Source organism: Pongo pygmaeus, chromosome 3 (genome assembly GCF_028885625.2).
Source record: "Pongo pygmaeus isolate AG05252 chromosome 3, NHGRI_mPonPyg2-v2.0_pri, whole genome shotgun sequence".
In the NCBI taxonomy this organism is placed as follows: Eukaryota; Metazoa; Chordata; class Mammalia; order Primates; family Hominidae; genus Pongo; species Pongo pygmaeus.
In genome coordinates this window covers 90,785,249-90,802,398 of record NC_072376.2, presented here as the reverse complement: position 1 = coordinate 90,802,398, position 17,150 = coordinate 90,785,249, and the positions used below count along the sequence as shown (strand labels likewise).

At 41.1% G+C, this 17,150-nt stretch overlaps 1 protein-coding gene across 1 annotated transcript in view; it reads right to left on the bottom strand.

The window, feature by feature from the left end:
• Positions 1-731: 731 nt before the first annotated feature.
• The window catches only part of FRAS1 (Fraser extracellular matrix complex subunit 1), a 466,621-nt gene continuing 450,202 nt past the window's right edge, over positions 732-17,150 (bottom strand). The window contains exons 71-74 of the mRNA XM_054485882.2: positions 10,380-10,546; positions 7,788-7,993; positions 5,551-5,697; positions 732-4,460 (exon numbers count right to left, since the gene is read on the bottom strand). Coding sequence (XP_054341857.1) covers positions 3,867-4,460; positions 5,551-5,697; positions 7,788-7,993; positions 10,380-10,546 — 1,114 coding nt within the window. The 3' untranslated portion in view covers positions 732-3,866. The remainder of the gene's footprint in view (positions 4,461-5,550; positions 5,698-7,787; positions 7,994-10,379; positions 10,547-17,150) is intronic.

Sequence of the window (17,150 nt, the reverse complement as noted above, 5' to 3'; positions counted from 1 at the left end):
AGTCTGCTCTAAGGCAACAGATAATCACAGGAAATTGTGAGGGTTGGAAGTTTACATTAAGCTCCTGGCAGCATCTCAGCAACTTCCAGGATTGGTTGTGGCATCCCTTCCACAGATTTTCTATAAACATGTGTTCTCAAGTCTTGCTGAGTTTGCAAACGTGCCAACAGAGCCCTGCTGGTCACTTTTATTGGCAGTTATTTGTTTTATCAGAAGGGAAAGGCATACAAACGCACAGACTTGCAGAATGCAAAGACCAGCTGGGTACAGCTCCATTTTGACTCTGATTTTTCCCTTCATGAGTCTATAAACTCTTGTTTGGAGCTTTGGTCTTTCCCAGGGTCAGTGATGGATGCTTAAATATTTGCATGTGCACAGAAGGACATAAGCCACCCTCATACTATATCATGTCTTTTTAGAAGTTTTGATAATAAATACAAAAATCATCTTATTATATGGCACATGGAAATTTTAATTACTCCTCTTTGTCTCAGAATTTCACTGATTGCCAAAGACCTATGATAATCTGGGAACATATAATTTATTCAGCATCTTACTCTGAACACAGTTAATGAGTGTCTCAGATTCACCCTCATTAGAAGGGTTTTCTCCAAAAGACTGCTTCAAATTTTAGAATGAATTTTGCCATCTTAATGGCAATGTCTATATTAATAAGAGATATAATCTAAAAAGAACATAGGAAAACAAACAAAAAACCAACCAGACTGTCATTTATTAATACAAATTTATATAGTGGCATATACTATTGGAGAAATGAGAAATTCATAACACATAAATTCATATTGGAAATACAAAAATCATTTGAGAGTCAAGAAATCAGGTTGACAGCACCACAAATGTTTACTCAGTCTGAGCAGGTGTGTAGTATCCAAGAATAACAAATACCTATAGCAGACTGAGACTGAATATCATAAGACTGTGCAAACACATTCCAACACTATTTCCCACCCAACAATAGAATCTGCAGGAGTCCTCTAGGAGGCCTGGGGTACAATAAAAGGGCAGCAAGGCAGAAAAAATGGTACAGACCATTCTTTCTTTTAACCTTCACAGCCAGCATATAAAAGCAAGTAGTAACCACTGAGAGTTGTTTGTTCCTTTTCACTTGAAGGCAAGATATAAAAGGTTAGTAAAACACACACAAGGCATTAGTGAGCAAATCAGAGAAATTGAAAGCAGAGCTTTGACTGAAATATAATCCACATTAGTCACCAAATTACTTGATTCCTATAATGAAGTATGAAACAAACCAAATGAATAATTCTACATCAAAGGGGTATATCTCATCTCCACATCTCTTAACACTATTTAACAAGTGTGCATCCACTAGAGAAGTACTGGCATTCAATAACGTACATTTAGTGGGGTGAAAGGCAGAAAGAAAGGGAGGCAGAAATACTGCAAGGGCTTTCCTTTCACACACAATTTCCTATCTCACTCTTGCCCTTGTCATTTCAGACCTTGTACGTGGCGGTTGCTGGGAGCACTCTGGGGATCAGTCTTTAGTCCTTCCCACTCTAGCTTCATTCCCACCTCTGCACTCTTCCCATGCAGTGTCCTATTCAGCAGTAATGGAAGGGTGTGCAAGAAGAATATGTGGGCAAATGGAAAGGTGCTGCTTTAACGTGTAAGCATTCTGGCACTTGGAGCAGTTACACAGTTACAAATAATAGGCCAAATGGAAATTCACTCTACAAATTAGCATTAGCTCTCTAGGTTGTTCTGGAGATTCTGTGCCTGGCTGATCAGCTCTCCAGCCATGAGATACCAATTCTGGGTATCCATGAGGCTGATACAGGAGTTCTGCCCTGAATTACCCAAGCTGGTCTTAAGTAGCACCTGACCAGTCAGGAGTTTCAGACTCTGGGCTCACCCCAACTCATTCTCTCCTGAAAACCTGACATTTATCTCAGAATGCTAAATTAGATTTTGCCTAAATCTCCTGTTCTGGATGCCAATTCATAGTCTCATCTCCTGCTGATACATTATTATGAATTTTCTGCTCATGCTTCCTTAGGACCACCACCAGAGTCATGCCTTTGTAAAGCCGTGTTTCTTTCCTCCAAGAAAAGGTTATCTCATAATCCAAGTAGCGAAGATAGTTGTTTTCCTCTCTCCTCTCTTGTGATATTGCCACCACACTCTCTCACTTCCCCTTCCTAAATTTACTCCCCTATCATTCACCCATGACACTATTCATTCATTCATTCAACAAACATTTCCGGAGTGCTTGTTACATGCAAGGCACTGTTGAAGAATGAAAGGCGCGGCTCACAAAGGTCCTACTTTCAAGGAGCTTGGAGTCTCACAGAGCTGCCTGGAACCTTTCACAGTTCATCCTTTCTAGCTTTTAGTAGCGAAATGTTACTAGTTTGGAATGTTCTCAAAGAGCTTGAGTCATTCTCATACAAAGATTACACAATGTGAAGGCTCTGTTATTTGCTTGGTGACTATGGTGTGCCATGCATCAGAAGAGGACATGTCTTTTACTCTCGAACAATGAAATTGTGCCTCCAATTCAAAACAACATGGCATGCATGCTTATGTTTCCGCCAATAAGGCAGAAACAGAAGAGAAATAAAAGCAAGCTGTGTGTAGCCTACACAAAATAGTTAAGCTGATGCTTGAACACTAAATTATTTTAGAGCCATGTGTTCATGGTCTTGTCATGTGCTGATGGTAAAAATAATTGCCTGAGCTACCAGAAAAGAACCCCTCAAAGAGAAATCCCTGAAATACTGCACCAGGAACAGTGCCTCTGTCTGCTGTGTCACACACAGCAAGGAGAATCAGCATGTATCTGTTAAGTCTGATTTCACCCCAACCTGGGCTTTCTCCTAATTTGCCTTATTCAAATGAATCACTTACTTTCCCAAAGCACTAACAGAATAAAAACCCATACCTAGCAAAGCACATGGGATTGTCTGTTACAGGAACGGGCAAAGACTGGAGTAGCAGGAAAGTGTGGTGGGTTTTCTTTAAAGCATTTATGGCAATGTTGAATTAAAAGGCCATAGTACGTTGATCCTGTTTTGCAGAATCCTTGGTCAGGGAGGGATGTCTCAGTGCCACGTAAACTAGTTGGGAACAAAGACACCTCCCTGGGGTGAAGGGCATCACTAATGTGCTCTGATATGCCTGCCAGGCCCCTCCTTAACTCGGGTTTCAGTCTCCCCCTTTGTAGGAGGGAGTTCTCTGTGGCTGAGGAGGCGGAGGCTCCCGTGGTTTTCAGAGGATTTTACTTAAGCACATTGAAATCCCCAGGTAAAAAGGGCTCTGGAAAAGCAAAGTACAATTAGAGGCCAAGGAGCATACGCTGTCAAGTGAAAATCATGAGCAAATATATGTGTTGTGTCGATTAGCAGAATTTTTAATGGAATCTGGGTGTCAGCAGTTCATACTCTGCTGTCTGGGGGCTCAGGAAAAGCCCTGCAGGAGAAACCTGGGGCTGGGGGAGGGTACTAAAGGCCCCGTACCTACTTCTTCTCTCTGAGATCTGCCATGGTACACTACCCAGTCCTCTCATCTCCATCTGCTAACCTAATTGTTCAACTCCTGTCCTGATACTAAAGTACTTGTTTTCTAAGACCAGCCTTACAGAAGAAGCTGTGTACAGTTGTTGACACTATTAAAGGGATCTACGGAAATAACTGTAATACTCTGGGGGTCTCAGTGGTTCTTTGTTGAATGAGGTAGCTCAGTTGTGAGTTGATGCATGTTATGTGTGCTGTCTGCCACTCAAAGCTATAGTTTTCCCTTTTTTATCTGCGAGATTATAAAAATACCAGTATTCCCCCCATTTTATAAAAATGATTTTAGAAAAAAATACACATAGGTCTCCTCCATTAAACTTCTGTTCCATCTTGTAAATTGTTGTGAACTCTGACTTCTAGATTCAGTCTTTTGACTTTAGCACCTTTGAACGTGTAAGCCGCCTCAGGCTCGCTCAGGATGTTGACGTTCCGCACAGTGCAGTACTGTCTATTCACATTCTTCTCCACCCGGTCCGGGTGCCTCTTGGGCACTTCTACCTTGGTATTCAGAGGATATTCTTCCAAAATGTCTTCTGCGGGCTGCTTCTTCCTCTGTTTCTGGCATTTCCTATTGATAAAACAAGCCACCAAAAACACCAGAAGTAGAAGCATGATTGCAGCCAGGGCGCTGCCAATGGACGCCCCAGTCTGTGATAGGGACGCAGCTACCGCCGGCTCTTGCATCTCCAGATTCAGGGACTTCATATTGGTGCCATTCTTGACTTGGTCTCCTTCATTGTCATAGATGAGGGAATCATCAAGGGTCAGCTGGCCATTGGGCTCCACCAGGTCCCTTCGGTTGCGTCTGAGTGGAGCTGTGAGAGAGCGCTGGACCCGTGGCCCTGAGATGGTGTCAGGGCCAATGATGTAGATGACCTGGAGATACCACTGGTGTCCTGCTTCCACCTGCAGGGGGACAAACCGAACAAGTTGTTGTTGCCCACAGACCACCTCTGAAGAAAGGAAATGGAAGGATAATTGCCACTATATGCCTTGATAGATAACTGATTTCCAGAAAAGCATGAGCAATGGTTGGTGTCTACTAATACATAGAGAACTGAACCAAATATAGGTTCTATTTTATTTCCAAATTAAGATGATCTTGAGTCAGCTATTCAGATTCTTTTTTGTTTCCCTATGTGTACGTGGAATAGCCTAAGAAATTATCTTTCATGGTCTCTTTAGCTAAGTGAATGCTTATATTTTTCTGTCTTTATTGATAGCAGTGAAATAATAGCATAAAAACCACATTTATTTACAGTGACCTTCAATTATGTGTTATGCCAATTTACTATTTATTGGTGAAGTTCAGTGAAAATGGAGTCATTCAACAAAATATTCACTAAACATATACTCTGTGCATAATACACAGATACGTGACAAACATTTTCTAAACACTTTCTCGATCAGGCTATATCATCAAGTATTTTATCTCCCCCTCATCTTCCTCCATTAAAATGCTTCATGGTTTTGAAATAACTTCTGAAGCATGATAATAGTTCTGAAGGGTCATAGATTAATATTTAGAGACAAAAAAAGTGAAATTTGATCTTGAAAGTTCATGTTCATTGCTAAGACTTAAGGTATTTGTGTTTATCAAATAGTAATTCTTGCTATTCTAAATTGCTGTATTGTATTATGATTTTTTAAATGTTTTTCATATGTCCATGAAAATCAGCTGGGCTAACATAGAACCAAAAAGGGATGCAATATAAAAGAAGTTAGGAAAAACTGGAGTGTCACATGCAGCCATGATGTGCACAATGACAAGTGACTATATGCAAAGTCAATCATTGTATCATTGTTTTGGTCTACTGGGGATACATGTGAAAATTTTGGGTGGGTGATAAGCTTAACAATAATAAGAAAAGATCTGCCAGCAAGAATGGCAGAATGATGAAGAATCCAGAGATGTTGCAGTCCTCCTCCTTTTTTTTTTTTTTCAAGCTATAAAGTAGACTTGGTCTTAAGCTTCTGTTCTTCTCACCAAACTCACCTTATAGAGTGCATCTACTTTTAGAGTAAATCCATCCACACCTGGCATGCTACTGATCACATGGAAATCAGGCAACTCGGAGGCAAAGTGAGCCTCAAAAGGCACATCATGGAAGTACTTATCAGTTACCTCTGGCTGATTGCGGTCCTAGGATTTCAGAAAAAAAAAATGCAAGATTTAGAAAGATGGTTCCACTATATTGGTAGGTGGCAGTGACTGGGAGGAGAAAAGTACTCATCACTCCTGGCTTTAGGTTGGGTTGGGAGAGTATGTGCTGTGAAGCCCTCTCCATAAGTCAGTGGCTGCCTGATATGGTTTGGCTGTGTCCCCACCAAATCTTATCTTGAATTATAGTTCCCATAATCCCCATGTGTCATGGGAGGGAACCAATAGGAAGTAACTGAATCATGGGGACAGTTACCTCTGTAATGTTCTTGTGATAGTGAGTGAGTTCTCATGAGATCTGATGGTTTTTTTTTTTTAGACGGAGTCTTGCTCTGTTGCCCAGGCTGGAGTGCAGTGGCACGATCTCGGGTCACTGCAAGCTCCGCCTCCTGGGTTCACGCCATTCTCCTGCCTCAGCCTCCGGAGTAGCTGGGACTACAGGCGCCCGCCACCACACCCGGCTAATTTTTTTGTATTTTTAGTAAAGACGGAGTTTCACTGTGTTAGCCAGGATGGTCTCAATGTCCTGGCCTCGTGATCCGCCCACCTTGGCCTCCCAAAGTGCTGGGATTACAGGCTTGAGCCACCGCACCCGGCCCGCTGATGGTTTTTTAAGAGGCTTTTTCCCCTTTGTTCGGCACTTCTTGCTGCCGCCATGTGAAGAAGGACGTATTTGCTTCCCCTTCCGCTATGACTGTAAGAGGCCTCCCCAGCCATACTGAACTGTAAGTCAATGAAACCTCTTCCCTTTATAAATTACGCAGTTACAGGCATGTCGTTAGCAGTGTGAGAACAGACAAATACACTAACTCTGGGAACCCACCGTCCTTTTCAAAAAGGACATGTGGTGGCTTTTGTGATCTCAAAATGCAAAAAGTGGGATATTCTAGCCCAATAATTCTCAAGTTATTTGGTCTCAGGACCCTTTACACACTTACAAATCAAGGACCCCAGAGAGTTTCTGTTTATATGACTTATATCCATCAACATTTACTCAGTTAAAAATTAAACCTGAAAAAATTTTAAGCATTTACTTATTAATTCATTTTAAACTGACAGTAAGAAACTCATTACGTGTTAACTTAAGTAAGATATTTTTTCGTGAAAATACCCAAATTCATTCCCTTCCCCAATAAAGAGAGCTGGCAATGTTTTACATTTTTGTAATCTCAGGGAAAAAACTGGATTCTCATAACTGCTTCTGAATTCCATCAGCTGTGATATGCTGTTTTGTCTAAAGTGTATGAAGAAAATCTGGCCTCATAAAGCTATGTAGTTAATAGCTTTTTCAAATAATTATGACTTTTTTTTCCCTTTTTTTCTTTGAGAAAGGGTCTCGCTCTGTTGCCCAGGCTGGAGTGCAGTGGTGCAATCTTGGCTCACTGCATCCTTGACCTCCCAGTCTCAAGTGATTTTCTCACCTCAGCCTCCCAAGTAGCTGTGACTACAAGTGCATGTCACCAAGCCCAGCTAATTTTCAAATCTTTTTTTGTAGATATGGGGCCTCCTTATGTTTCTCAGGCTCATCTCAAACTCCTAAGCTTAAGTGATTCTCCCACCTCAGCATCCCAAAATGTTGGGATTACAGGCAGGAGCCACCATGCCCTGCCTCTTTTTTGATACTAAATCAAGACTTGGTGAGTGGTTATTTTTTAAAGATTCGTTACAATGTGGAATCTGAAATTTTATTGATAAACTTTTTAAACTCTCTAAACTCATGAGGGAATAAGTATGAAAAAAAAAGAGTCATCATCATATTATTTTGAAAGTAATTTTGACTTTGTAGACTCCCTGAAAGAGTATAGGGACACTCCAGGTCTCTGAACCATACTCTGAGAAACATTGGCCTAGAGTTTCCTTTTCCAAGGACGTCAATAGAAGCTTGTCTTGTTATTCACCGTAACCACCACCTATGTACTAGTATTTAGCTGATCTGAAAGAAACAACAACACAAACATATATAGAGTAGGAAATATCAAGAGTGAGCTCTATCTACTTTAGGCAGAAGTCATAGCTGAGGAAATCTGCTCAAGTGTCTGCTCTTTAACACTAATAGTGAGAATTTAGCATACCAACAGCAGGAATCTGTGTTTTAGGTGTTTGTTTGGCTGAATGCATCCATACTGGGGCCCTTCATTGTAGATGGTCCCCGTGGGATCAAAGAAAGGCACATAGCCATCCTTGCCCGTACAAAGATAGACTTTCTCCAGCTGGAGTTTGTAAGCAGAATTAAGATTTTGTTCTGGATTCCAAAGTACTCGGCCATAAAGGATTTGACCTGAAAAAATCGAAAGGCATTAATTAGGTCAGACTTTAAGATGAAAGAAAAACAAATGTCAAGGGTTGAAAGGGGTTAAATATGCTCCCTTAGAGTGAAAAGCACTTTTCTATGAAGAGCTCCATGATTCCATGTGCCCCTAAAATACTCATTCATTCATTTATTGCTTCTTTTTTATTCTTATTTTCTTTTTTTCTCTGAGTTTTCTCAGAGTTTTCTTGTTGGGAACATTTATGGCTTCTTTTTTTCAATAAGCATTAATTAAGCATTTAAGGGAAGCAAAGTATTCTGTTATGCACGGGGGATACCAAGGTATGTGAGATGCAGTTGAGAGGATGGAAACAAACGCACAGTGATTGATTAAAATAGCTCACATTTATCAAACTCATATTATTTGCCAGGTACTGTACCAAGTCCTCTCATGTAATAACTCATGTAGTGTTCACAATTTTGCAGATGAGAAACTTGAGGCACTGAGTGGGGCTAAGTGATTTGCTGAAGGTCACAAAGCAAGCAAACGGTGAGGGTGGGATTCCAAGTCAAGGTACTACGCTCTCAAACCAAACCACCACAATACTTTATTAATCACCCAAATGCTATACTGTTACATTCCACAATAGAGGAAGGTATGTCATGTTAAGAGAGCATGAAACCAGGTACAGAAGTCTGCCTAGGGAATGGTATGGAGGGTTTCAAGAGACATGATATTCGAGCACTATCCTGAAACACAAGTAGGCGTTTGTCAGACAGTGCATTTGGGGTGGGAGCGAGAGGCAGGAGAGAACATTCTAGGCCAAAAAAAAAAAAAAATCCATGTACAAAATACTGAATGCTTCAAGGATGTAAGCCCTGGTGTAGGCTGTTTCCTATGTGTCGGCTATGGCACCAAGCTCTTTACATGCAACTAACTTACTTAATCCTCCCAAGAGCCCAAAATATAGCTTCAATTATTATTCCCATTTTTAAGTAACTTATCCAAGGTTCCACAGCAATGATGTAGTGGGAGGAGGATTTTGGAATTAGCACAAATCTGGCTAATTCCAAATGCTCATCCCAAACGTTTACTATGTGGTGCTAAGTAAGTCAGTGTGACAAGAGTGGAGGGTGTGTAGAAGCTCTGGCAGGAGAGGCTCCTGGGGAGATAGACAAACCGTGCTGAGGAGGCTGGACTTGAATATATAAGTAACAAGAAACACTGGAAGGTTTTAAGCAGAAAGGTAATAACACACTTGGGCCTTAGAAACATGGCGAATGGGTCAAGGACAAAGAGACTTAAGTCACAGAGACCTGGTAGGGGCTATTTTAATCCTCTAGTGAGAGACAGGCACCTAAAATATAGCTGTGAGGCAAGAGGATGAACTCAAGAAATGTCTAGGAGTCAGACTCCACTCATCTTAATGATAGATGGGACGTAGGATGTAGGAAGGGGAAGTTGAGGATAACCCTGAGATTTTTGGCTGGGGCACATAGAGGATGGTGATGCAGTCAGTAGGGTAGCAGATGTGGGAGTAGCATGCTTGGAAGGAGACAAGTCCAGACTTGGGCAGCTCTAGGTGTCTGAAAGACATGCTCCTTGGAGAGCTTCGGTAGTTTCATATCTGCATGTGGAAACATAGAAATGAAGCTCAGAGAGATCCAGGATGAGGTCAAATCCTATGGAATGGCCACAGAACAGTAGGAGTGTAAGAAGTTCAGAGTAAAGGGATGGCCCAAGCCATGGAGATGACCAGAGGCAGCACTCAGAGTAGGAATAGACTGAGCCAAGCATGGAATCTGGGGACACTAACACGGAAGGGGCAGGGGATGGAGGCTAGGGACAGGAGAGTGAGAAGGAGTCATCTGAGAGGCAAGATGGTGTTGGGTGAGGCTGATGCAAAGGAAACCCAACAGGAAAAAACTGCCAGAATACATCAATTTGGTGTCATTGACAAGAGAAAGATAGGATAGAATCCAGCCTGTGGAAAACAGATAGAGAAGTGACCGTGAAGTGAGCCATTTTCAGCAGAGAAAGCATGATGGAGAACACACATGTTTGGCATCCTTTTGAGACTGAGAGGCAATGGGATTTGAGGAAATAACTGACCCAGAGTTAGACAATGTGCTAGAATCTGGTCGGAAACACCAGTCTTCTTACTACTCAGACCAATGCTTTTCCATGGCATCACACTGCCAATCATTACAGTGCCAAGTGTGTGATTTGATTTCGAAGCAGCATGAAATGGGCCTGTACCTAGATTCAATCCTGGCTGTCCTGGAACCAACCCTGGGGGATCTTTACTGGGGTGCTGACTGAGAGCTTATGAGCAGAGATGCCAGTCCGGTGACTTACCAAAAGCTTCTCATATCCAGGCAGAGCCTCCTTCTGCAGGTGGAGGAAGCAACTCACCTTTTGAAAAGGCTCCTTTGTAATCCATTTCTGCCAGTGACATATCAGATGTATTGGGATCCATTAGGAACACCTTCTCATTATTGCAGAGCTGAAATTCAGTGTTAAGTGAATACACAACTGGCACAGGGCGGTTGGTCTGCTGGAATGCAATGGGTATCAGGAATCTAAATGCAAGGAGAAACAAAGAGCTCTTTGAGAGCAGGGTCAGCTTTGCATATGTCATTTGAGTCACCCTCCCTTCCCCACCCTCCACAAGATTGTGCACAGAGCTTTGTTGTGGGCACTAAATATTCACTGAATAAAGGGATGTGTAAGGTAAAAGGACTTTATTTGGTAGTTATTTCTTTTGAACAGAAATAATTAGTCTTAAAAAATAATTAGTCTTTAGGCTCTTTGGTATCCTTTGCTTTTTTTGGCCCTTTCACTCTGGGTGCTCCCAAAATTGCTCTTTGACTTCTAAAGTGCTCCCTGCTTTGGAGCCCAGCTAGATTTCTTCCCAGAGCTGCATGCTCTGAGGCTTTGACTCTTTCGACCTGATCAAAACTTTATTTATCACATGTCCCACTTTCAGGACTTGCTAGGCGATACTCTCTTGCCTTGCTCGGTGTGCCTACCTCCCCAGCCTTCTTCCTGAGCCCCTTCCTTCCGTGTCTCCTTCTGGCAGATAAGCGCTCCCCAAGGATCAGTTCTGGGACCCTTATTGTTCTCCCTCAATAACTTCACCCAAGATGATCTCAGCCTTGTCACTGAGTGCATTTGCTATCTCAAAGGTAGTAATGCCAAATTTAACTATCTAATCCAGATTTCTCCTCTAAGCTCCAGAAACATGTATCTGGCTGTCAAATGGTAGCTCTACATGGCTGTCAGATAACCCAAACTCAGTATGCTCTTCCCTTGCAAACTTGCTCTTCCTTCTAGTGTTATTATCTCAGTGAAAGGCAAAAAAAAGAGGTGCCAGCCCCTTAACTGTTCTCCCTGGAGTCACTATTTGTTCTGTCTAGGCCATTCTACATCTATCATGCAATGGATGAGCCAGTGTCATTTTCAAAAACTCAAATTTGCTTAATATTCTTCAGTGGTTTCCCACATCCCTTAGAAGGAAGAGCAATATTTTTGCCACGACCTGTAAAGCTCTGGCCTCTGCCTATTTCTACAGCCTCATCTCCTGCTACTCTTCCCCTTCCCTCCATTTCTGGCATCTAGCCAGACTGGCCTTCTTTCAGTCTCTTGACCAGCTCTCTACTCCATGATCTCTAGTGCCCCAGGGCTCATTTATTCAGCAAATATTCACTAAGCGTATATTATACAATAGACATCGTTCTAGTAATATGAATTCATCTGTGGACAAAACAGAAAAACATGATCTCAGGGAAGTTACATTCTAAGGAAGATAGTAAGCAAAATAAATAAAAAAAAATAGCATGCTAAAAGGTAACAGGTGATAAGGAGAACAATTAGGCAGAGAAAGGGTAATGCTAGAAGGAGGTTCAACTGGAAATTCTAAATAATATGGTCATGGGTGTAAATTGGTGCAGCCATTATGTAAAACAGTATGGAGCATCCTCAAAAAATTAAAAATAGAACTATTACATGACCCAGCAATCCCTATTCCTGGTATATACCCAAACAAGGGGAAATCAGCATCTTGTAGAGACATCTGCACTCCTATGTTCATTGTAACATTATTCACAATAGTTAAGATTTGGAAACAACCAGTGTCCATCAATGGATTAATCAATAAAGAAAATGTGGTGTATATACACACAATGAAATAGTCAGTCTTAAAAAAAATAAGGAGATCCTGCCATTTGTGACCACATGGATGAACCTGGAGGACATTATACTACGTGAAATTAGCCAGACACAGAAAAATACTGCACAATTTCACTTACATATGGAATCAAAAAAAGCTGATTCGGGTGGGAACAAAAAACTCCAAAAGCCGGATATATAGAAACAAAGAGAACAGTGGTTACCAGGAGCAACGAGGAGCGGGATATGGGGAAATGTAAGTCAAAAGGTGCCAAGTTGCAAGGATATTATGTACTGGACATATCCTAAGAGAGTAGATTTCAGGTACTCTTATCATACACACACAAGTGTGCATGCAGGTAACTACGTGAGGAGATGGGTATGTTAATTTGTTTGACTTTAGTAATCATTTCACTATGTGTATCAAAACATAATGTTTTATACCTTAAATATATACCATAAAGAGAGAGAAAGGAAGAAACTCAGTCATGGAAGGCCTCAGTGAGAGGAAAACATGCAAAGGCTTGAAACAGGCAATGGAGTAAGACATGTGGCTATGTGGAGAGGAAGCCTCCAGGAAGAGGAAATGGCAAAGGCAAAAGGTCTGGGGTAAGAGTGTGCACAATACATTAGAGGAATGACCAGTCGGCCAGGGTGGCTGGAGAACAGTGAGGGAGATAAGATCAGAGAGGTAACTTGGGACCAGATCCCATAAAGCCTTAACTGTACTGTCAGGACTTTAGGGTTTATTTAAACTGTGGAGTGTTTTGAAAAAGTGAGTGGGGTTTGCTGTGCTAAGAAGAGACTACAGGGTGGCTGCAGGGGACTTTGTTAAGAGGCTATTTCAATAATTTAGACAAGTGATGATAATGGTCCTGACCAGGGCTTTTGCCAGGTGGGCAGTGAAAATAATTGGATATTTAATATATTTGAAAGGAGAGGCCTAAAATCCTTGATGACGGTGCCAGAATAAGAGAAGTCTCAATGATATTGTTAAGATTTGGGTGTAAGCACCTAGAACAGAGAGATTGACAAAGTTTTTCTGTAAACAGCCAGATAGTAAATATTTTAGACTTTGTGGGCCATATGGGGTACATGCACAGATACATGCTGGTAGGTCCGATGCACAGATGTAGGTATGATGATAGAAGCTTGCATAAGTTCTCTTCTGATTTCTTCTGTTTCCTCACTCCAACAGGGCAGAAAGGTCACCAGCTGAAGGTGACAACAGGGGAGAAGCAGCAAGTTTGTGGGAAGGAATAAAATACACGAGAGGAAGAAAAGGCCTACAATAAAATACAACAGCCCTTCATGCTAAAAACTCTCAATAAACTAGGTATTGATGGGACATATCTCAAAATAATAAGAGCTATTTATGACAAACCCATAGCCAATATGATATGGAATGGGCAAAAGCTGGAAGCATTCCCTTTGAAAATCTGCACAAGAAAAGGATGCCCTCTCTCACCACTCCTATTCAACATAGTATTGGAAGTTCTGGCCAGGGCAATCAGACAAGGGAAAGAAATAAAGGGTATTCAAATAGGAAGAGAGGAAGTCAAATTGTCTCTGTTTGCAGATGACATGATTGTATATTTAGAAAACCCCATTGTCTCAGCACCAAATCTCCTTAAGCTGATAAGCAACTTCCGCAAAGTATAAGGATAAATAATCAATGTGCAAAAATCACAAGCATTCCTAGACACCAATAACAGACAGAGAGCCAAATCATCAGTGAACTCCCACTCACAACTGCTACAGAGAGAATAAAATACCTAGGAATCCAACTTACCTTTAAGCTGATAAGCAACTTCCGCAAAGTATCAGGATAAATAATCAATGTGCAAAAATCACAAGCATTCCTAGACACCAATAACAGACAGAGAGCCAAATCATCAGTGAACTCCCACTCACAACTGCTACAGAGAGAATAAAATACCTAGGAATCCAACTTACAAGGGATGTGAAGGACCTCTTTAAGGAGAACTACAAACCACTACTCAAGGAAATAAGAGAGGACACAAACAAATGGAAAAACATTCCATGCTCATGGATAGGAAGAATCAATATTGTGAAAATGGCCCCCAAAGTAATTTACAGATTCAATGCTATTCCCATCAAGCTACGATGGACTTTCTTCACAGAATTAGAAAAAACTACTTTAAATTTCATATGGAACCATAAAAGAGCCCATATAGCCAAGAAAATCCTAAGCAAAAAGAAGAAAGCTGGAGGCATCATGCTACCTGACTTCAAACTATACTACAAGGCTACAGTCCCAAAACAGCATGGTACTGGTACCAAAAGAGATATATAGACCAATGGAACAGAACAGAGGCCTCAGTAATAACGCCACACATCTACAACCATCTGATCTTTGACAAACCTGACAAAAACAAGCAATGGAGTCCAGTTTCAGTTTTCTGCATTTGGCTAGCCACTTTTCCCAATGCTATTTATTAAATAAAGAATCCTTTCCCCATTGCTTGTATTAAGTCCAAATTCCCTGTATCAGTCTTGATTTTGTATGTGTGTTGTAGTTCTATCGCATCCATATGGAGCAATATAGGGGATCCAAGGTTAAGCCTGGGGCGTCTGCAAGTAATAATCTCCCTGATGTAAGGCAAGGACCCCCAACTCTGAAGCCTCAGTATCCTCAGCAACATTCTTCCTCTGCCACCTCCCACATTTATGCCACACAGGGCCTGAGGACAGCGTTGGTGTCCTCCTTGATCCTTTCAGCCAGTTTCAAACCATTGTTCCTCTCTCTCCTTAAAAAATCCGGAACCTACCCTGGAGAAACTCTTCTTACACGTGTGCACCAAGAGATATATATAAGAATTTTCTTTATAATAGAGAGAAAGCCAAAGGGAGTGGTCAAATACATTGTGGAATTTTCCTACAATGAATACCTTAATGCAGTGAGCAACAAACTACAGCTACATGAATCAACACAAATGAATCAACAAATGATTCACTGAGTGAAAAAAAAGAGTAGCAGAGAGAATTCATGCAGTGTGAAACTTATATACGGTGGTTCCCCCCTCATTCATGGGTTTGCTTTCCTCAGTTTCAGTTATCCAAGACCTATCATAGTCCAAAAATATTAAACAAAAAATTCCAAAAATAAACAATTCATAAGTTTTAAATCATATACCATTTTTACTAGCATAATGAAATCTTATGCCTTTCTGCTCCATCCTGCCTGGACCAGGAATCTTCCCTTTGTTCAGCATCTCCACATTGTATATGCTACCCATTTGTTAGTCACTTAGTAGCTGTCTTAGTTAGCAGATTGAAAAAACATTGTACATATAGAGTTTGGTATTACGTATGGTTTCAGGCATCCACTGGGGCTCCTGGAACATTTACTCCAAGGATAAGGGGGGACTACTGTCTAGAGTTCAAAAACTTGCAAAACCATGTAGAAGTATACATGAGGTATAACCATAAACCAAAACAATGGATAATAAATACAAATATCAGGTTAGTGGTGACCCTAGTGGGGAAGAGAGAGGGAGTATGATTGGAGAGGGGCATTGAGGGTATTGGAGGAGTACCGGTAATGTTCTGTTTCTTGAGTTTCTTAAGGTGGGTAGTAGATCTGCTATATGATATATATATATAGTCTTCTGAATATCTGAAATATTACATAATTTTTAAACATTTAAATGAATTAAAATTCCCCAGCATATCCCATCAGATTATTTTCCCGTTGTTCTTCCTTACTGCAGCCAACTACCATTTTCCTGATCACCTTCCTTCCTTCATTTGGCTAACTATGGTGCTTCCTGGCATTGTTCCTGCCATGAATCTTTGTGACTTAAACATCCATTCAGATGAACTATCAACTACCCCAGACTCCCAGTTCCTTGACTCCCTCACCTCCAAACAGCTTGTTCACCACCCTGCTACAGCTACCTACTCTTCATAGGCCCATTATGCACCATCGCCAAAAATCTCATTTCCAGCACCTTGCTCCCTACCACCTCATGTCTTTCCAGCTCCTCTTCTTTTCCTCCCACTCCTTAATTGTTCAGCCACACCAGGACCTCCAACCACATTAGCAGAATGCATGGGAAAGGGAGCACGTGCACTCTCGTGGTGGGAATGGACATACATAGTTACATATTTACAAACATGCTGGAAGACAGTTTGGCAGTTTCTTAAAAAGTTAAACATACATCTGTCATATGATCCAGTCACTCCATTTTTAGGTATTTACATAAGAAAACGGAAAACACATGTTTATATAAAGCTCATACATATAGGTTCATAGAAGCTTTATTTATCATAGCCCCAAACTGGAAACAACTGAAATGTTCATCAGTTGATCACTGATAAACAAATTGTAGTACATCCATACCGTGAAGTACAACCCAGAAATAACAGGAACAAATACTGATACACCCAACACAGATGAATCAAAATCATCATGCTGAGTGAGATGAGCCAGAGAGAGATAGTTCACACTGTATGATGTCACTTATAAAAAACTCTAGAAAACGCAAACTCATCTATAGTGGCAGAAAACAGATCTGTGGTTATCTGCAGAAAGGAAAGGGATGATGTGAGGGAGGAACTACAAAGGCACATGAGGAATCTTTTTGGAAATGGATATGTTCCCTATCTTGACACTATCTTGACTGTGGTGATGTTTCACAAGTGTGTACATAGGTCAAAATTTATCGAATTGTATAGTTTAAATATGTACAATTTTATGTCGATATGACAATTTAAAAGCAGTTCCACACCGCCTGATCTGCTGCTAGCTGTAACCCTCTAGTATATTTACTCTTTTCCACTGTCTGAGATGGCCCTGTTTCTTTCCTCCTCTCTTCTCAACCCTCGACATTCTTCACTTTCAGCAAATGTAGGGCTTTTCATTTCACAGGGAGAATAGCTTCAATCAGATATCCACTTTGTCATCCTTATCCTCCCAGTCTCGCAATTATCCTTTCACCTGTTTCCATTGATTCGCTGCCTGCCTCTTCAGTGGATGAACTCTCTGTGCTT